This window comes from Haliotis rufescens, unplaced genomic scaffold (assembly GCF_023055435.1).
Source record: "Haliotis rufescens isolate VD_foot unplaced genomic scaffold, xgHalRufe1.0.p SCAF_33, whole genome shotgun sequence".
Taxonomy (NCBI): domain Eukaryota; kingdom Metazoa; phylum Mollusca; class Gastropoda; order Lepetellida; family Haliotidae; genus Haliotis; species Haliotis rufescens.
In genome coordinates, this window is record NW_025964035.1 from 5,636,718 (window position 1) to 5,659,217 (window position 22,500).

General features: G+C 39.3%; 1 protein-coding gene across 1 annotated transcript in view; it reads left to right on the top strand.

Moving 5' to 3' along the window:
- Positions 1-84: 84 nt before the first annotated feature.
- The window catches only part of LOC124150288, a 35,001-nt gene continuing 12,585 nt past the window's right edge, over positions 85-22,500 (top strand). The window contains exons 1-10 of the mRNA XM_046522261.2: positions 85-299; positions 2,273-2,380; positions 5,203-5,412; positions 6,450-6,689; positions 7,381-7,544; positions 9,226-9,348; positions 16,613-16,721; positions 17,634-17,800; positions 20,116-20,217; positions 21,753-21,833. Coding sequence (XP_046378217.1) covers positions 2,281-2,380; positions 5,203-5,412; positions 6,450-6,689; positions 7,381-7,544; positions 9,226-9,348; positions 16,613-16,721; positions 17,634-17,800; positions 20,116-20,217; positions 21,753-21,833 — 1,296 coding nt within the window. The 5' untranslated portion in view covers positions 85-299; positions 2,273-2,280. The remainder of the gene's footprint in view (positions 300-2,272; positions 2,381-5,202; positions 5,413-6,449; positions 6,690-7,380; positions 7,545-9,225; positions 9,349-16,612; positions 16,722-17,633; positions 17,801-20,115; positions 20,218-21,752; positions 21,834-22,500) is intronic.

Sequence of the window (22,500 nt, forward strand, 5' to 3'; positions counted from 1 at the left end):
TAAACTTGAACTGTGGTATTTAACTTTAACCTAATGTTATCAGGTCGTATAGTTGCTGCATAGGGTAGCAAGGATCCGTGCAGGTTGGCGCTGATATTCATGGCCGCTGATATCGGTGATAACAATGCTGTTATCATCTGCAAAAAAATGTAACTTAGATCTCAACCTGCCTACTGAAATCAACAATTCTTCGGCGTACAAGGTGTCTTCTTCATTTAGTGGATATTACACCCAGGTTTTCACTGAGTGTTATTGACATACGTTGTCACCTCTCACTGTGATTCCCGCCAGTTGCCAAGGTAGGTCTCGTCACTTAGGACGCTATCTCTCATAATCATGCATTGTCACCTCATATCGTAGGCCGCTCGTCTATATTTGATAATGTTTCAGAAAGAATACATGACTCCTACGAAACCATAATTTACAGATATGAATGCACCCAGTGTTGTTCTGTATAAACGCTGGAAGACGACAAGCGTGTTTACTTCCACTGGGCGGTATGATATGCTCGTGGTTAAGACATTGACATGTCCCGTACACGTGCAGACATCACCGTCCCACCGTAATTTCCATGACACACACAATTGTAGTTATCATTTTGAAAGACACGTATAATTGTAGCTATGATTCTGAAAGACTGGTATAATTGTAGTTGTCATTATGAAAGACTGGTATAATTACAGTTATCATTTTGAAAGACACGTATAATAGTAGCTATCATTTTGAAAGACTGGTATAATTGTAGTTATCATTTTGAAAGACACGTATAATAGTAGCTATCATTTTGAAAGACTGGTATAATTGTAGTTATCATTTTGAAAGACACGTATAATAGCAGCTATCATTTTGAAAGACTGGTATAATTGTAGTTATCATTTTGAAAGACACGTATAATAGTAGCTATCATTATGAAAGACTGGTATAATTGTAGTTATCATTTTGAAAGACACGTATAATAGTAGCTATCATTTTGAAAGACTGGTATAATCGTAGTTATCATTTTGAAAGACACGTATAATAGTAGCTATCATTTTGAAAGACTGGTATAATTGTAGTTATCATTTTGAAAGACACGTATAATAGTAGCTATCATTTTGAAAGACTGGTATAATTGTAGTTATCATTTTGAAAGACACGTATAATAGGAGCTATCATTATGAAAGACTGGTATAATTGTAGTTATCATTTTGAAAGACACGTATAATAGTAGCTATCATTTTGAAAGACTGGTATAATTGTAGTTATCATTCTGAAAGACCGATATAATTGTATTTATCACTCTGAAAGACTGGTATAATTGTAGTTATCATTCTGAAAGACTGGTATAATTGTAGTTATCATTCTGAAAGACCGATATAATTGTATTTATCACTCTGAAAGACGCATACAATAGTAGCTATCATTATGAAAGACTGGTATAATTGTAGTTATCATTTTGAAAGACACGTATAATAGTAGCTATCATTTTGAAAGACTGGTATAATTGTAGTTTTCATTTTGAAAGACATGTATAATAGTAGCTATCAATTTGAAAGACTGGTATAATTGTAGTTATCATTTTGAAAGACACGTATTATAGTAGCTATCATTTTGAAAGACTGGTATAATTGTAGTTATCATTTTGAAAGACACGTATAATAGTAGCTATCATTATGAAAGACTGGTATAATTGTAGTTATCATTTTGAAAGACACGTATAATAGTAGCTATCATTTTGAAAGACTTGTATAATTGTAGTTATCATTTTGAAAGACACGTACAATAGTAGCTATCATTATGAAAGACTGGCATAATTGTAGTTGTCATTCTGAAAGACTGGTATAATTTAAGTTATCATTCTGAAAGACGCATATAATCTTACAATGTAGTTATCATCCTGAAAGGCACGTAAAATTGCAGTTATTATTCTGGAAGACGCATATAATTGTAGTTACCATTCTGGAAGACTGGTACAATTGTAGTTTTCTTTCTGGAAGACACGTATAAGTCTATTTATTATTCTTGAAGACATATATATGTCTAGTTATCATTCTGAAAGACACGTTTAATTGTAGTTATCATTCTGAAAGACAGGCATAATTGTAGTTATCATTCTGGAAGACACGTATAATTGAAGTTATAATTCTGAAAAGCACGTATAATTGTTGTTATCGTTCTGGAAGACGCGTATAAGTCTAGTTATCATTCTGGAATCAAACAGCAATCAAACAAACACTGTATAAGGTATATAAGGTATAATGATCCTATCAACAGTGTTGTCCTTCTGCGTCAGGTAAAGAGATGAAGACGGCGTTGTTGCTGCTGCTGTTGATGATGCTGGGGGCGGCGAGAGGAGCTTACGACAGCTCGGTATGCGCCATGACGGGCCCCACGCCATCAGGTAACAGGGTCACGTGTCCAACCAGTTATATAGGAATTAAATCCTGGCCAAGTCACATCGTTCCATGAATTTCTCGTACTTTAGAATAAATTAGTTTTTACAAATACAGCACAATTATTACTTTGATACAGAAAACAAGTTATATATTCGCCCCGACACATTATGGTGTGTATTTGGATTATTATTAAATTTAATATATCCCCTGCGTAGAACACCTGTAATGTAATCAGGTATGTCCATTGTCTAACGATAAGATAATGTAGTTTATAATCACGCGAACTCTCCAGGATAAGAGTACATGCATATATGTACTTAAGATATCGTTTTCTGACTTTAAAAGGGCAGCCTTGTGGTTAAAGCGTTCGCTCGTCACGCCGAAGACCCGATTTCCCGACTTCGGTTTAATATGTGAAGCCTATTTCTGGTGTCCCCGGCGTGATATTGCTGAATATATGTAAAAGCAGCATGAAAACATACTTACTCACTCTGATATTCAACACTCACTCGTTCTTATTCAAATAAAAGATTTCTCTACGGAAAAAATATCAGAAATTTATAAATTGGTGCCGAAATATACAAGAAAGAACTTGACCCAAATCCAAACTGACGCCGCTCTATACTTCAGAGTAACGAGACATCGTATTCAGTATATATCAGTGATTGGCATGTTACACAACCTGTTATCGTACAGTCAAGTCTAAGCGTGATTCAATCAGTACAATCAGCAATCTAGCTATCCAGGTCATCATTTACCAGGTAATAGAAAACCTAAGGTAACATGTACTGAACCTTCACACAACCAGAGAGAACCGGTACCGTCCGGTTGTTGTTCAATCCCAAGATCTAATTCACTACAGGTCACATCTAAATTTGAAGGAATGGCCAAGGCTCTCAGTGAAATATATATTGTCCTTTTATTCACCCACTAGTCTAGGTCCTCAGTGTAAAATATAGTTTTATGTTTTCACCCAATAGTCTAGGCCCTCAGTATAAAATAAATTTCCCTGTTTTCACGCAATGGTCTAGGCCATCAGTGTAAAATATATTTCCCTGTTTTCACGCAATGGTCTAGGCCATCAGTGTAAAATATATTTCCCTGTTTTCACGCAATGGTCTAGGCCATCAGTGTAAAATATATTTCCCTGTTTTCACGTACTACGCTAGGCCCTCGGTGAAAAATATATTTCCCTGTTTTCATCCTTAAGTCTAGGCCCTCAGTAAAAATATATTTCCCTGTTTTCACAATCTAGTCTAGGCCCTCAGTATAAAATATATTTCCCTGTTTTCACCCTCTAGTCTAGGTCCTCAGTGTAAAATATATTTTTATGTTTTCACCCAATAGTCTAGGCCCTCAGTATAAAATAAATTTCCCTGTTTTCACCCAATGGTCTAGGCCATCAGTGTAAAATATATTTCCCTGTTTTCACCCAATAGTCTAGGCCATCAGTGTAAAATATATTTCCCTGTTTTCACGCACTACGCTAGGCCCTCGGTGAAAAATATATTTCCCTGTTTTCATCCTTTAATCTAGGCCCTCAGTGAAAATATATTTCCCTGTTTTCACAATCTAGTCTAGGCCCTCAGTGTAAAATATATTTCCCTGTTTTCACCCTCTAGTCTAGGCCCTCAGTGTAAAATATATTTCCCTGTTTTCACCCTCTAGTCTAGGCCCTCAGCGTAAAATATATTTCCCTGTTTTCACCCTCTAGTCTAGGCCCTCAGTGTAAAATATATTTTTATGTTTGCACCCAATAGTCTAGGCCCTCCGTATAAAATAAATTTCCCTGTTTTCACGCAATGGTCTAGGCCATCAGTGTAAAATATATTTCCCTGTTTTCACCCAATAGTCTAGGCCATCAGTGTAAAATATATTTCCCTGTTTTCACGCACTACGCTAGGCCCTCGGTGAAAAATATATTTCCCTGTTTTCATCCTTTAGTCTAGGCCCTCAGTGAAAATATATTTCCCTGTTTTCACAATCTAGTCTAGGCCATCAGTGTAAAATATATTTCCCTGTTTTCACGCACTACGCTAGGCCCTCGGTGAAAAATATATTTCCCTGTTTTCATCCTTTAGTCTAGGCCCTCAGTGAAAATATATTTCCCTGTTTTCACAATCTAGTCTAGGCCCCCAGCGTAAAATATATTTCCCTGTTTTCACCCTCTAGTCTAGGCCCTCGGCGTAAAATATATTTCCCTGTTTTCACCCTCTAGTCTAGGCCCTCAGCGTAAAATATATTTTTATGTTTTCACCCTCTAGTCTAGGCCCTCAGTATAAAATAAATTTCCCTGTTTTCACGCAATGGTCTAGGCCATCAGTGTAAAATATATTTCCCTGTTTTCACCCAATAGTCTAGGCCATCAGTGTAAAATATATTTCCCTGTTTTCACGCACTACGCTAGGCCCTCGGTGAAAAATATATTTCCCTGTTTTCATCCTTTAGTCTAGGCCCTCAGTGAAAATATATCTCCCTGTTTTCACAATCTAGTCTAGGCCCCCAGCGTAAAATATATTTCCCTGTTTTCACCCTCTCGTCTAGGCCCTCAGCGTAAAATATATTTCCCTGTTTTCACCCTCTAGTCTAGGCCCTCAGCGTAAAATATATGTCCCTGTTTTCACCCTCTAGTCTAGGCCCTCAGTGTAAAATATATTTCCCTGCTTTCACCCTCTAGTCTTGGCCATCAGTGTAAAATATATTTCCCTGTTTTCACCCTCTAGTCTTGGCCATCAGTGTAAAATATATTTCCCTGTTTTCACCCTCTAGTCTAGGTCCTCAGTGGAAATATATTTCCCTGTCTTTATATCTTCACCCACCGGTCTAGCCCCTCAGCGGATGCCTGACCAGCTTCCGCCGACCTTCGAGGTCCACATCGAGTGTATCATCGTGAACAAGAACATCTCCGTGGAAGTGCACGAGTTCTTTGACTACAACATGAACATGGGCGTCATCCACCAGACGCAGCAGGGAAAGACTTTCTACGGCTACTTCGACTACAACAACAACGAGTTCCTCACGATATATCCCGATACGAGTGAGATATGATATTTTCTAATGTCAACAGATGCCTAAAAGAAGTGACCGCCTCCATTGTCCAGTGAGTGGAAGGTCCGGGGTTCGATCCCCAGCCGCGTCATACCAAAAGACGTCAAAAGATGGTACTTGTTGTTACCCTGCTGGCGCTCGGCATTAAGGGGTTAAAGCAAGGACTGGTCGGCTCTGAGTCAGTAGACTGTGTCTGAGTGGGGTATTCATGTTAAACTTCGGCATGGTATCTCAGTGGGCTAGCATTATAAATTCGGCATCAGTCTGGACAAGTAAAGCAGCCACACACACATACACGTACATGCACGTAGCTATATAAGTGAAATAATCTTGAACGCGACGTTAAACCCCATTCACCCCATATCACCACTGGTATGTTTTTCACTCTTGATATTTGTCAGTTTGTTTGTTGTTTAACGTTGTGCTAAGCAGTAATACAGCGACGGCGTGTAGATGGGCCAGACGTACCGGGGATAGACACAGCTATGTGTATTTTGTTCAAATGGATAAAGCGTCTGCCCCGAGGGTGGCATTCATAGCGCATTAATATTTGGTGCTTATAATCGTTGCATTTATCTTTATTATTCCCTTTGTAGATGGGAATAATAGTTCCAGTTCTCATCATGACAGGCGTGTAACAAGTACTGATCATCATACTGTAGGGGCGGTCGGGTAGCCTAGTGGTTAAAGCGTTCGCTCGTCACGCCGAAGACCCGGGTTCGATTCCCGACATGGGTACAATGTGTGAAGTCCATTTCTGGTGTCCCCGCCGTGATATTGCTGGAATATTGCTAAAAGCGGCGTAAAACCATACTCACTCATTCATTTTAGTCGTGGGCGTATCCCTTGCCCTGTAACCAAATCTTCAAAGGGAACCGCCTCCGTGGTTTAGTGGATAGAGCGTCTGTACATAGGGCGTAAGGTTGCATCACTGACCGCGTCACATCAAAACACGTTAAAAGATTACTGGTTACACCATAAAAACAATGTTCACTCACTCATTGCCAGCTGTTTGTTGATGTACAGAGACATGCTACGTGACGGACATATCGAGGGCCAGTCAGCGCTTCCTGTTCGGGTTCCAGCAGAACGGTCAGGGCGGCCACATCTACACGGCGGCGGGGGCCCTCCATTTCTCCGGGGATGGAGTGCAGGAGCTCTACATCGGGCCGGACACTGTCCGAGGCATCAACGTCCAGACATGGCACTCGTGTCAGTATTGGCAGAACATGGACACTACCATGAATGTCACGTGGTACTTCTCAGGTAAGAAGCCATGAAGTCATTGGTATCCATTGTGTCACCTGACAGATCTGTGATTTGTTTTTTGTTTGTTTGTTTGTTGTTTAAGGCCTCACTCAGCAATATCGCAGCTATATGACGGCGGTCTGTAAATAATCGAGTCTGGACCAGACAATCCAGTGATTGACATCATAAGCATCAATCCACGCAATTGGGATTCGATGACATGCATAAACCAAGTCAGCGAGACGAACCTAGATGTAGCAGACAGATCCCGCAGAATAACAGTATCATTAGGTTTCTCAAACAGACAATATCTTCGACTCTAGAATTCATTGTTTAACAATGCGGTCAGCAGCTTTCTAACTACATGACGGCGGTCCTAATATCTAGTCCAGACCAAACAGAACTGTGAATGACGTTATAAGCATCGATATACGCAATTCCGAAACGATGACATGCGTCAACCGAGTGAGCGAGCCTGACCACCCGATCCCGTTAGTCGATAAGAATAATAAGCCACCGGGGAATAGACATGGGCAGATTGCCTTTGGCCTGCATCTGATTCACGTCAGTGTGGTCTTTGTGGAAGTTGACGACCTACAGACGAATATGTGTTGAGTATGCCGACCATCCCTTTAACCCTCCAGTTGTAAGTTTGGTAGACGGAGTCATGTTAACCCGTGAATGTGTACATGTTCTACCCTCCAACCAGATCCCGACTCCTGGGACATGGCCCTAAGCCTCCCTGACGTCCCGATCCGGGCTCACGTGGTCGGGAAAGTGGGGACCCAGGCAGGAGGTCCCGCCCACAGCTTTGAACACATCTACGACTTCATACACTTCAAGGACTACATAGACGCACCATATGCATTTGAGGTAGGTGTGGCGGAGTTGTCAGGTGTTAGAATCTAATCGATCAATATTGTAAATGCATTTCCATAATATTTAATTTATTAATGTTGGGTTCTTATAATCGCGAGGTATCCTTTTCCCTGTAACCAAATCTTCAAGGGGAACCACCTCCGTGGTGTAGTGGATCGAGTCGGTGGTTAGATCACTGACCGCGTCACACTAAAACACGTTAAAATATGGTACATGTTGTTACCCTGCCTGGTGCTCGGCGTTAATGTGATAAAAAAAGAGACTAGGCGTATGCTAAATTATGTCTGAGTGGGGTATCCATGTTATGAGCTGGTACGTAATCCCGGCTAGTATAAGCAGCCAGACACACGCGTAGATGCACGTCACTATGTGAAGCGAAATAACGCGACGTTAAACGTCATTTCACCTGACGTTCACAGGGACACCAGTTCGTGTTTAGGGATCCAAAGTAGGTGATACTTCAGCTTGTTAGGAGTTAACATAAACTGCACTGGCCGAGCAGATTTAATTCTCACAAGTGTACTAGGTTATTAGACATTTACAGCGAGATTTTATGTCATTTCACAAATGCATTTATTCCGTTCAGGGGGAGTGCATTTATTAAGCGATTCTACACATTATGCTGCCTATTAACGGTCAACGATTAGACCGAGTTTGCTGGTCTGAGGTGATGTGAGGTGAAATCGCGTACAAGATTATTGCACTTATATAGTCCGGACTGACGCCGATATATAGTGCCGCAGTTTAACATGAATACCCCACTCAGACACGGTAGACCAGTCCTTCTTTTATCCCCTTAATGCCGAGCGCCAGGCAGGGTAACAACAAATACCATCTTTGACATCTTTTGGTATGAAGCGGCTGGGGATCGAACCCCGACCTTGCGCTCTTCGGCGGTCTTGATGGTCTGATGATAGTTTTGTCATTTATATACAGAAAGATGATGTAATTTAAATACCCTCATAGTTAACGACACAATGACACTCAGTGCTTTCACGCTTGTTCCATGAAAACTTTATGGAGTGCATATACGAAGTCGCAGTGTCAATTGATACAATACATAAACTGCACGGCAACATAAAGTATAAAATTGGATTTGACCAAAAAATTACAAATGTTCTCGAAAAGTGACTAGGCTGAAAACAGTCGTCTAAACACTGATAACTTAAAGTCCAAAGCAGAACTATGATTTACTATCAAATACATAGCCATAGAATAACCATGTCTTGTTTGTTTCATTCTTAACCCTGTTATTTTGTGTGTAATATATGTACCTCTGTAATTTCCAGCAGCGTAGATAGTGTGTTTGGATTCAACATTAAGTAGTGACTGTGTTACTCATGACGTGTCAGACATGGGGCAGTTTCTGTCTGTTCAGTGACGTTCCACGGGCTATCACGTCGCCCAATCCGTTTACGTTCTTTTAATCGAGTTCAAAAGTGACATAAATTATCCCTGGCATTAAAACGGACTTTCAAAGTTTTAAAAATTTATTTAAAAAGCTGTTTTTATTAATAATTCTAACGCACTAAATGGATGCTTTTGATATCTGATGTACCGCCCTGACTTGCATCCCTGGGTTGGCAGAATCTGACGACCTTGGGTTAGAATCCTGATTGGCCCTTGAGATACTATTCTACGTCACTAAGTCGAGGTCGATGTGTTCAATGTTTAGACGCCGGCGGATGTGTCGTGTCCGGGAAGGGTCGACACAAAGCCGTTCCCGACGATAGCCCCCGCGTTCCAAATGACTGTCGAGATCGTGAACAGCGTCGAAAAAGTCGTCTACTTTATGAAGGTGAGGTACACTGTCTGTCTTTCTGTCGTTTGCCTACCACAATTGGTTTTTTTCTTTAATATATTAAGGGTTACAGTATATATATATATATATATATATATACACTTCGTATTTGGTTGTGAACAGATAAACACTTTGTATGTGGTTGTGGAGATATAAACACTTTGTATGTGGTTGTGGAGTTGTATACACTTTGTATGTGGTAGTGGAGATATATACACTTTGTATGTGGTTGTGGAGATATTTACACTTTGTATGTGGTAGTGGAGATATATACACTTTGTATGTGGTAGTGGAGTTATATACACTTTATATGTGGTAGTGGAGATATTTACACTTTGTATGTGGTAGTAGAGATATATACACTTTGTATGTGGTTGTGGAGATATTTACACTTTGTATGTGGTAGTAGAGATATATACACTTTGTATGTGGTAGTGGAGTTATATACACTTTGTATGTGGTAGTGGAGTTATATACACTTTGTATGTGGTAGTGGAGATATATACACTTTGTATGTGGTTTTGGAGATATATGCACTTTGTACGTGGTTGTGGAGATTGGACATTTTGTATGTGGTTGTGTATATATATACACTTTGTATGTGGTAGTGGAGTTATATCCACTTCGTATGTGGTAGTGGAGTTATATACACTTTGTATGTGGTAGTGGAGATATATACACTTTGTATGTGGTTGTGGAGATATATACACTTTGTATGTGGTTGTGGAGATATATACACTTCGTATGTGGTTGTGGAGATATATACACTTTGTATGTGGTTGTGGATATATATACACTTTGTATGTGGTTGTGGAGATATATACACTTTGTATGTGGTAGTAGAGATATTTACACTTTGTATGTGGTAGTAGAGATATTTACACTTCGTATGTGGTAGTGGAGTTATATACACTTTGTATGTGGTAGTGGAGATATATACACTTTGTATGTGGTAGTGAAGATATATACACTTTGTATGTGGTAGTGGAGTTATATACACTTTGTATGTGGTAGTGAAGATATATACACTTTGTATATGGTTGTGGAGTTATATACACTTTGTATGTGGTAGTGGAATTATATACACTTTGTATGTGGTAGTGGAGATATATACACTTTGTATGTGGTTGTGGAGATATATACACTTTGTATGTGGTTGTGGAGATATATACACTTTGTATGTGGTAGTAGAGATATTTACACTTTGTATGTGGTAGTAGAGATATATACACTTCGTATGTGGTAGTGGAGTTATATACACTTTGTATGTGGTAGTAGAGATATTTACACTTTGTATGTGGTAGTAGAGATATATACACTTCGTATGTGGTAGTGGAGATATATACACTTTGTATGTGGTAGTGGAGATATATACACTTTGTATGTGGTAGTGAAGATATATACACTTTGTATGTGGTAGTGGATTTATATACACTTTGTATGTGGAAGTGGAGATATATACACTTTGTATGTAGTAATGGAGTTACATACACTTTGTATGTGGTAGTGGAGTTATATACACTTTGTATGTGGTAGTAGAGATATTTACACTTCGTATGTGGTTGTGGAGATATATACACTTTGTATGTGGTAGTGGAGATATATACACTTTGTATGTGGTTGTGGAGATATATACAATTTGTATGTGGTTGTGGAGATATATACACTTTGTATGTGGTAGTAGAGATATTTACACTTTGTATGTGGTAGTAGAGATATATACACTTCGTATGTGGTAGTGGAGTTATATACACTTTGTATGTGGTAGTAGAGATATATACACTTCGTATGTGGTAGTGGAGTTATATACACTTTGTATGTGGTAGTAGAGATATTTACACTTTGTATGTGGTAGTAGAGATATATACACTTCGTATGTGGTAGTGGAGATATATACACTTCGTATGTGGTAGTGGAGTTATATACACTTTGTATGTGGTAGTAGAGATATTTACACTTTGTATGTGAAAGTGGAGATATATACACTTTGTATGTAGTAATGGAGTTACATACACTTTGTATGTGGTTGTGGAGATATATACACTTTGTATGTGGTAGTGAAGATATATACACTTTGTATGTGGTAGTGGAGTTATATACACTTTGTATGTGGTAGTGAAGATATATACACTTTGTATATGGTTGTGGAGTTATATACACTTTGTATGTGGTAGTGGAATTATATACACTTTGTATGTGGTAGTGGAGATATATACACTTTGTATGTGGTAGTGGAGTTATATATTCTTTGTATGTGGTTGTGGAGATATATACACTTTGTATGTGGTTGTGGAGATATATACACTTTGTATGTGGTTGTGGAGATATATACACTTTGTATGTGGTTGTGGAGATATATACACTTTGTATGTGGTAGTAGAGATATTTACACTTTGTATGTGGTAGTAGAGATATTTACACTTTGTATGTGGTAGTGGAGTTATATACACTTTGTATATGGTTGTGGAGATATATACACTTTGTATGTGGTTGTGGAGATATATACACTTTGTATGTGGTTGTGGAGATATATACTCTTTGTATGTGGTAGTAGAGATATTTACACTTTGTATGTGGTAATAGAGATATTTACACTTTGTATGTGGTAGTGGAGTTATATACACTTTGTATGTGGTAGTGAAGATATATACACTTCGTATGTGGTAGTAGAGATATATACACTTTGTATGTGGTTGTGGAGATGTATACACTTTGTTAGTGGTAGTGGAGATATATACACTTTGTATGTGGTTGTGGAGATGTATACACTTTGTTAGTGGTAGTGGAGATATATACACTTTGTTAGTGGTAGTGAAGATATTTACACTTCGTATGTGGTAGTGGAGTTATATACACTTTGTATGTGGTAGTGGAGATATATACACTTTGTATGTGATAGTGAAGTTGTATACACTTTGTATGTGGTAGTGGAGATATATACACTTTGTATGTGGTTGTGGAGATGTATACACTTTGTTAGTGGTAGTGGAGATATATACACTTTGTATGTGGTTGTGGAGATATATACACTTTGTATGTGGTAGTGGAGATATATACACTTTGTATGTGGTTGTGGAGATATATACACTTTGTATGTGGTTGTGGAGATATATACACTTCGTATGTGGTAGTGGAGATATATACACTTTGTATGTGGTAGTGGAGATATATACACTTTGTATGTGGTTGTGGAGATGTATACACTTTGTTAGTGGTAGTGGAGATATATACACTTTGTATGTGGTTGTGGAGATATATACACTTTGTATGTGGTAGTGGAGATATATACACTTTGTATGCGGTTGTGGAGAAGTATACACTTTGTATGCGGTAGTGGAGATATATACACTTTGTATGTGGTTGTGGAGATATATACACTTTGTATGTGGTTGTGGAGTTATATACACTTTGTATGCGGTTGTGGAGATATATACACTTTGTATGCGGTTGTGGAGATGTCAACACTTTGTATGTGGTTGTGGAGATATATACACTTTGTATGTGGTAGTGGAGATATATACACTTTGTATGTGGTTGTGGAGTTATATACACTTTGTATGTGGTAGTAGAGATATATACACTTTGTATGTGGTTGTGGAGATATATACACTTTGTATGTGGTTGTGGAGTTATATACACTTTGTATGCGGTTGTGGAGATATATACACTTTGTATGCGGTTGTGGAGATGTCAACACTTTGTATGTGGTAGTGGAGTTATATACACTTTGTATGTGGTTGTGGAGTTATATACACTTTGAATGCGGTTGTGGAGATATATACACTTTGTATGTGGTTGTGGAGATATATACACTTTGTATATGGTTGTGGAGATATATACACTTTGTATGTGGTTGTGGAGATATATACACTTTGTATGCGGTTGTGGAGATATATACACTTTGTATGTGGTTGTGGAGATATATACACTTTGTATATGGTTGTGGAGATATATACACTTTGTATGCGGTTGTGGAGATATATACACTTTGTATGCGGTTGTGGAGATGTCAACACTTTGTATGTGGTAGTGGAGTTATATACACTTTGTATGTGGTTGTGGAGTTATATACACTTTGTATGCGGTTGTGGAGATATATACACTTTGTATGTGGTTGTGGAGATATATACACTTTGTATATGGTTGTGGAGATATATACACTTTGTATGTGGTTGTGGAGATATATACACTTTGTATGCGGTTGTGGAGATATATACACTTTGTATGCGGTTGTGGAGATATATACACTTTGTATATGGTTGTGGAGATATATACACTTTGTATGTGGTGTGGAGATATATACACTTTGTATTTGGTTGTGGAGATATATACACTTTGTATGTGGTAGTGGAGAGATATACACTTTGTATATGGTAGTGGAGATATATACACTTTGTATGTGGTTGTGGAGATATATACGCTTTGTATGTGGTTGTGGAGATGTATACACTTTGTTCGTGGTAGTGGAGATATATACACTTTGTATGTGGTAGTGGAGATATATACACTTTGTATATGGTTGTGGAGATATATACACTTTGTAAGTGGTTGTGGAGATATATACACTTTGTATGCGGTTGTGGAGATATATACACTTTGTATGTGGTTGTGGAGATATATACACTTTGTACGTGGTTGTGGAGATATATACACTTTGTATGCGGTTGTGGAGATATATACACTTTGTATGTGGTTGTGAAGATATATACACTTTGTATGCGGTAGTGGAGATATATACACTTTGTATATGGTTGTGGAGATATATACACTTTGTATGTGGTTGTGAAGATATATACACTTTGTATGCGGTTGTGGAGATATATACACTTTGTATGTGGTAGTGGAGATATATACACTTTGTATGTGGTTGTGGAGATATATACACTTTGTATGTGGTTGTGGAGATATATACACTTTGTATGCGGTAGTGGATATATATACACTTTGTATTTGGTTGTGGAGTTATATACACTTTGTATGCGGTAGTGGAGATATATACACGTTTTATGTTGTTGTGGAGATATATACACTTTGTATGTGGTAGTGGAGATATATACACTTTGTATGCGGTTGTGGAGATATATACACTTTGTATGTGGTAGTGGAGATATATACACTTTGTATGTGGTAGTGGAGATATATACACTTTGTATGTGGTTGTGGAGATATATACACTTTGTATGTGGTTGTGGAGATATATACACTTTGTATGCGGTAGTGGATATATATACACTTTGTATTTGGTTGTGGAGTTATATACACTTTGTATGCGGTAGTGGAGATATGTACACTTTGTATGCGGTTGTGGAGATATATACACTTTGTATGTGGTAGTGGAGATATATACACTTTGTATGTGGTTGTGGAGATATATACACTTTGTATGTGGTTGTGGAGATATATACACTTTGTATGCGGTAGTGGATATATATACACTTTGTATTTGGTTGTGGAGTTATATACACTTTGTATGTGGTAGTGGAGATATATACACTTTGTAAGTGGTTGTGGAGATATATACACTTTGTATGCGGTAGTGGAGATATATACACGTTTTATGTTGTTGTGGAGATATATACACTTTGTATGCGGTAGTGGAGATATATACACTTTGTATGCGGTAGTGGAGATATATACACTTTGTATGCGGTAGTGGAGATATATACACTTTGTATGTGGTTGTGGAGATATATACACTTTGTATGCGGTAGTGGAGATATATACACTTTGTATGCGGTAGTGGAGATATATACACTTTGTATGTGGTAGTGGAGATATATACACTTTGTATGTGGTAGTGGAGATATATACACTTTGTATGCGGTAGTGGAGATATATACACTTTGTATGTGGTAGTGGAGATATATACACTTTGTATGTGGTAGTGGAGTTATATACACTTTGTACGTGGTTGTGGAGATATATACACTTTGTATGTTGTTGTGGAGATATATACACTTTGTATGTTGTTGTGGAGATATATACACTTTGTATGTTGTTGTGGAGATATATACACTTTGTATGTTGTTGTGGAGATATATACACTTTGTATGTGGTTGTGAAGATATATACACTTTGTATGTGGTAGTGGAGATATATACACTTTGTATGTGGTAGTGGAGATATATACACGTTTTATGTTGTTGTGGAGATATATACACTTTGTATGTGGTTGTGAAGATATATACACTTTGTATGTGGTAGTGGAGATATATACACTTTGTATGTGGTAGTGGAGATATATACACGTTTTATGTTGTTGTGGAGATATATACACTTTGTATGTGGTTGTGGAGATATATACACTTTGTATGTGGTTGTGGAGATATATACACTTTGTATGTTGTTGTGGAGATATATACACTTTGTATGCGGTAGTGGAGATATATACACTTTGTATGCGGTAGTGGAGATATATACACTTTGTATGTGGTAGTGGAGATATATACACTTTGTATGTTGTTGTGGAGATATATACACTTTGTATGTGGTAGTGGAGATATATACACTTTGTATGCGGTAGTGGAGATATATACACTTTGTATGTTGTTGTGGAGATATATACACTTTGTATGTGGTAGTGGAGATATATACACTTTGTATGTGGTAGTGGAGATATATACACTTTGTATGCGGTAGTGGAGATATATACACTTTGTATGTTGTTGTGGAGATATATACACTTTGTATGTGGTAGTGGAGATATATACACTTTGTATGTGGTAGTGGAGATATATACACTTTGTATGTGGTAGTGGAGATATATACACTTTGTATGTGGTAGTGGAGTTATATACACTTTGTATGTGGTAGTGGAGATATATACACTTTGTATGTGGTAGTGGAGATATATACACTTTGTATGTGGTAGTGGAGATATATACACTTTGTATGTGGTAGTGGAGATATATACACTTTGTATGTGGTAGTGGAGATATATACACTTTGTATGCGGTAGTGGAGATATATACACTTTGTATGTGGTAGTGGAGATATATACACTTTGTATGTGGTAGTGGAGATATATACACTTTGTATGTGGTAGTGGAGATATATACACTTTGTATGCGGTAGTGGAGATATATACACTTTGTATGTGGTTGTGGAGATATATACACTTTGTATGTGGTTGTGGAGATATATACACTTTGTAAGAAGGAGGTAAACACAATGTACATATTGTAAGTCATTTAGATAAGTCATACACGTCATATATAGAGATTACACATCATTGTACACATGCCGCGTCGTTGTCCTTCAGGAGTGGTACGACAGCTCCTACAAGCTCACCAAGTACGTCTACACGCCGGCACCAGGAACAAGTTCGTTCGGAACACGACCTTTGACGGAAATACACGATTTCAATACTGGTACAGTTCAGAAAGATTTTATTTGCTTGAATAATCATTGCGCACATCATTTAATTACAAGTAATTTATAACCCGATGATATAGGTATTACAACGAGGTGTTGAGTTCATGATTTATATCCTTATGGGTGGGAATTGCTACAAGGCATGGCGTACAAGATATATATCCTGATGGTTTGGGTATTGTTACCAGGCATGGCGTACAAGATATATATCCTGATGGTTTGGGTATTGTTACAAGGCATGGCGTACAAGATATATATCCTGATGGTTTGGGTATTGTTACAAGGCATGGCGTACATGATATATATCCTGATGGTTTGGGTATTGTTACAAGGCATGGCGTACAAGATATATATCCTGATGGTTTGGGTATTGTTACAAGGCATGGCGTACATGGTATATATCCTTATGGTTTGGGTATTGTTACCAGGCATGGCGTACAAGATATATATCCTGATGGTTTGGGTATTGTTACCAGGCATGGCGTACATGATATATATCCTGATGGTTTGGGTATTGTTACAAGGCATGGCGTACAAGATATATATCCTGATGGTTTGGGTATTGTTACCAGGCATGGCGTACAAGATATATATCCTGATGGTTTGGGTATTGTTACCAGGCATGGCGTACATGATATATATCCTTATGGTTTGGGTATTGTTACAAGGCATGGCGTACAAGATATATATCCTGATGGTTTGGGTATTGTTACAAGGCATGGCGTACATGATATATATCCTTATGGTTTGGGTATTGTTACAAGGCATGGCGTACAAGATATATATCCTGATGGTTTGGGTATTGTTACCAGGCATGGCGTACGTGATTTATATCCTGATGCAGTAGGTATTGTTACGAGGCATGGCGTACGCGATTTATATCCTGATGCAGTATGTATTGTTACAAGGCATGGCGTACGTGACGGACAACGAACAGGGCAACTGCACGTGGATGTTGATAGAACAGTCTAGGTTTGATGACAAAAGGGCTGGACCGTACGACGTCAGGCAGAGGACGGGATATGAGTTCTTCAATATGGACTTCACATCCCCCTCAGTGACGTATGAAGGCGTGGTGAGTGAAGTGGGTCACATATGAAGGCGTGGTGAGTGAAGTGGGTCACATATGAAGGCGTGGTGAGTGAAGTGGGTCACATATGAAGGCGTGGTGAGTGAGTGGGTCACATGTGAAGGCGTGGCGAGTGAAGTGGGTCACATATGAAGGCGTGGTGAGTGAAGTAGTGGGTCACATGTGAAGGCGTGGCGAGTGAAGTGGGTCACATATGAAGGCGTGGTGAGTGAAGTAGTGGGTCACGGATGAATGTCTTGTGAGTGGGTCACATATGAAGGCGTGGTGAGTGAAGTAGTTGGTCACATATGAAGGCGTGGTGAGTGAAGTAGTGGGTCACATATGAAGGCGTGGTGAGTGAAGTAGTGGGTCACACATGAAGGCGTGGTGAGTGAAGCAGTGGGTCACATATGAAGGCGTGGTGAGTGAAGTAGTGGGTCACATATGAAGGCGTGGTGAGTGAAGTAGTGGGTCACATATGAAGGCGTGGTGAGTGAAGTAGTGGGTCACATATGAAGGCGTGGTGAGTGAAGTAGTGGGTCACATATGAAGGCTTGGTGAGTGAAGTAGTGGGTCACATATGAAGGCGAGGTGAGTGAAGTAGTGGGTCACATATGAAGGCGTGGTGAGTGAAGTAGTGGGTCACATATGAAGGCGTGGCGAGTGAAGTAGTGGGTGACGGCTGAATGTCTTGTGAGTGGGTCACATATGAAGGCGTGGCGAGTGAAGTAGTTGGTCACGGCTGAATGTCTTGTGAATGGATCATGTATTAAATGATACTGAAGGATTCACACCTGAAGGTGTGTTGGGTAAGTTGGCTGGTCGCACCTGAAGGTGTGTTGGGTGATTGAGTGGGTCACGTCTGAAGGTATACGAGTGAGTAAGTTGTTCACATGTGAAGATCTGGTGAGTGAATGGTTTAGGTACATCTGAAAATGTGGTGAATGAGTGAGTGGATCACATGTTGGTTGAGTGAGTCAGTCAGTCAGTCAGATCTGAGGGTGTGGTGAGTCAAATATGAAGATTGTGACGAGTAACTGGGTCACATATGAAGGTGTGGTGAGCGAGTGAGTCACCTTCATCACTAGGCAACGGAGTTAACTGAATGTGAAAGTCCAGTTTCCATCCTTGCCGAACACGACTGGAATTTCGTAGGTTGATCGTCGCACTACCAGTGCCAGCTACGAGTTGTTGTCCTCTTGTTTCGCTTGATTTTCTTCAAACACAATGGCGGCGCCCAGTCTAGACGATCTGATCTATAATCAATATCTTTTATGCAATAAAATGGGTCTTAACTCGCTATGTACATCAAATCAAACTGATTTAAAACATGAAAACATTTGGAAAGCATCTGTCCACGCCAAGCTGACAAAGTGGAAACTGGACTTTAACTCCTTTGACTCCTTGCCCCGGAGGGCGTGGTGAGTGTGTGATTGGGTCACATGAAGGCGTGGTGGGTGAGTGGGTGGGTCACATGAAGGTGTGTTGGGTGAGTGGGTGGACCACATCTTAAGGTGTTGTCAGTGTGTGATTTGGTCACATGAAGGGGTGTTCGGTGAGTGGGTGGTCCACATCTAAAGGTGTAGTGAGTGAATGGGTCACAAGAAGAACACGATGCAAAACTAAGTTACATATATATTTAAGTATATTTTACCCAAATGCTTTCAGCGTGGAAGTATTGAATTAAAATATACCTCATGCTTAAAAAGGTTTCTCATGTTTAGAAAGATTGACATTTTTGCTGTTACACTCGTAAATGGTGTACATGTATATAATGGTCTTTCGGCCGTGAGTACATGTACTGCATGTTTAATTCTGCCAGTTTTGCCGAAAAATGTGAGTTCTAAATTATATCATTAGCGGGAAACGTTTCCGCCCGCGTAAAGACGTGTTTAGTTAATCAATTAGAGTGTGACAACAGCACTAGCTCCAGCAGTACGTATCCACTGTCTGACAATCGGAGTTATCCCCCCTGTATCCCCATTTACAGCAAGAGTAGGTGCGTACCTGCCCAAGTCAAGAAAAAAACGTGATAACTGGTGTACTCAGTTAGATGAATATTTTATTCAGTGATTTAGGAGTGTGGGTTTCGAGCCCATAGCCCAAGGTATCTGGCGTGCCCAAGGGACGCAACTCTGCACAGCCAATTGCGGCGCCTTAGACGATTTGGCCACGGCCCCCTTACTTTGTAAGTGAAATGAGGACTGTATATGGTGACGCATGCAGGCACCGGAGTGTCTCGGTGATGTTACTGTACCAGTGTAACTTACATCTACGTCAGCGTAATCAATGTGTCGTTCACAAACATGTATCTGTTGTAGAAAAACGCACGTAATATCGATGCAGACACATGGGTGGGACGGAGGACCGATTATCCATACGAAAACCCAGTCAACAGCACGTGGCAGTGGTTCTTCAGGACGGTATGTCATCACGTGGTACTTGGCGTATGTTGTAGCTGCAACTCATATGTTCACGTTTTATTATTTACTTCAGTGTGAAAGACTGAGTTTTCTGAAGTTAAGAAAAGTGATATTTCACTGCAGTGAACATAATACTTTGACGGAACTATTGTCATGCAAGAGTTACCTCCCCTTAAATTGTCTCCCTTTATCGTAAGTGTCAAGCCCGTACACAAACTGTTGACGTCCATTTTACGTTAGTTCCACATTGACATGGCAAAATAATGACAGATGGTCATTTATGGAGTAAATATCACTCCTTGCCGTTCGTTATTCTCTCGAATATGTTTCGTTATAAACTGTAAATGTCTCATTTAACTCGTCAATGTTCGTTTTGCAAAGTGCCATTTTTGTTACTTGACCAGGGTGTATTCTTTCGCTTCCAACAGCGGTCTCCTAGTTTTCAAGAATATTTTTTTTTTATAAATTTTCTTGACCCTATATTTTTTTTCGATACTTTTGTTTATATTTTTTAAGAAACTACTTTTTTAGTAGCCAATACAAAGGGTGGTGAACCGTCCCTGTGTGTTAGGTAGGGAGAATTTAAGTTTTAAGGTTTTACATTTGTAGTGAAATAATTTAATTTTCCGGGAGAAAACTACCCAAAAAAGGTATATGATAAATAGGATATTTCATATTTCATATTTCTCCCCGTCACGAGATGAGAGAAACATGATATTTCACGCGACACATGAAATATCCTCTATATATAAATAAACGGCAAGTATTTTATTGGCTAACGAAGCTATGTTCTTGCGTTTATGTTTCCAAGACCTGAAAGAATATAATGCCACGCCCACTAAAGGGTTACTGTTTCCTGATTGGCTGATAATAGAACGGGCGAGGCTTGAGTTGTAAAACTGCGCTGAAGAATGCCACTGTTGTCTTCTATTTTTGTGTGCTGATGTTAGTTCGCTGGGGTGTTTTTGTTTGTTTTTGTTAAATTATAATCACCTACATATATACAGTTATTATGTTTTAGTGAACAGTGAGAACACTTTTAACATTCTTTCCAAAGTTGCCCAAACAAAATATAGCTATTTCTTAAGAAGACAACAATCTCAGTCCCTTACAGTGAAGAAAAAATACCCGACCTCCCCACCTGGTCCGTCCCATAGGTGTTGAGACCGCCTCCGTGGTCTAGTGGTAGAGCGTCCGCCCGGGGAGCGGAAGGTCCGGGGTTCGATCCAAAAGGCGTTAAAAGATGGTACTTGTTGTTACCCTGTCTGGCGCTCGGCATGAAGGGGCTAAAACAAGGACTGGTCGGATCGGAGTCAGTATACTGTGTCTGAGTGGGGTATTCATGTTGAACTGCGGCATGGTATCTCAGTGTGCTAGCACTATAAATCGGCATCAGTCCGGACTAGTACAAGCAGCCACACAAACACACACACGTACATGCACGTCGCTATATAAGTGCAATAATCTTGGACGCGACGTTAAACCCAGTTTCACCTCACCTCACCATAGGTGTTGACTGTGTTTACTGCTTACAGGATAACTACACGTCAGTGGAGGACAAGCAAGCCCTGTTTCAAGGCGGGGTTCCGCTGCGGATGACAGTATCGATGGATGTTGTGAGTTATCTCCCATTTCAAAATGTTCATCTCATGATCTGCTGGATTGAATTGAATATTACCCGCTTTTAAATATTGGTGACTCCCACGCGCACGGTGCTGATAAACCCAGGGCACCACTGAGAATACGAAATAGGGAACTATAATTAGCGGATCCTGGTACCAATACGGGTCGCAACTCGAGATGTGACTTGACCAGGAATATATTCATGCCCGCGTGAGTTTTTTTGAGTGTTAATAATTATGAACTTTTCGGCAAAAGAAATTATAGAACCCCCGATCATGGCGGCTAATAATGAAACAAAAAGACCTGGTTACCCGATGGTGATGTGTTTGGTCCGGTACCATAGTTGTGTTTTGGACGTTAAGTTTGCAGTGTTTCAGCGACTGTTTTCAGCCCAGTAACGTTTGTAATGTTTTCGTAATTTCTAATTTTCAAGCGTACACTTCCTTTTACCCCGCAGTTTATGTCAAGTATATTTGTAAACAAAGGGGTTACAAAGATTTTATTGACGCGGGTTCGTGAATGGGTTAAAATCCTGCAGTTTGAAGTATACTACATATACATATTGTGTGTGTGTGAACAATGGAGTTATGGACCATATCAGCAAACCCCCCACGCCTTCGCTCAGCTACGGAGTACGCTTCCGTGATCTGGTGGATATAG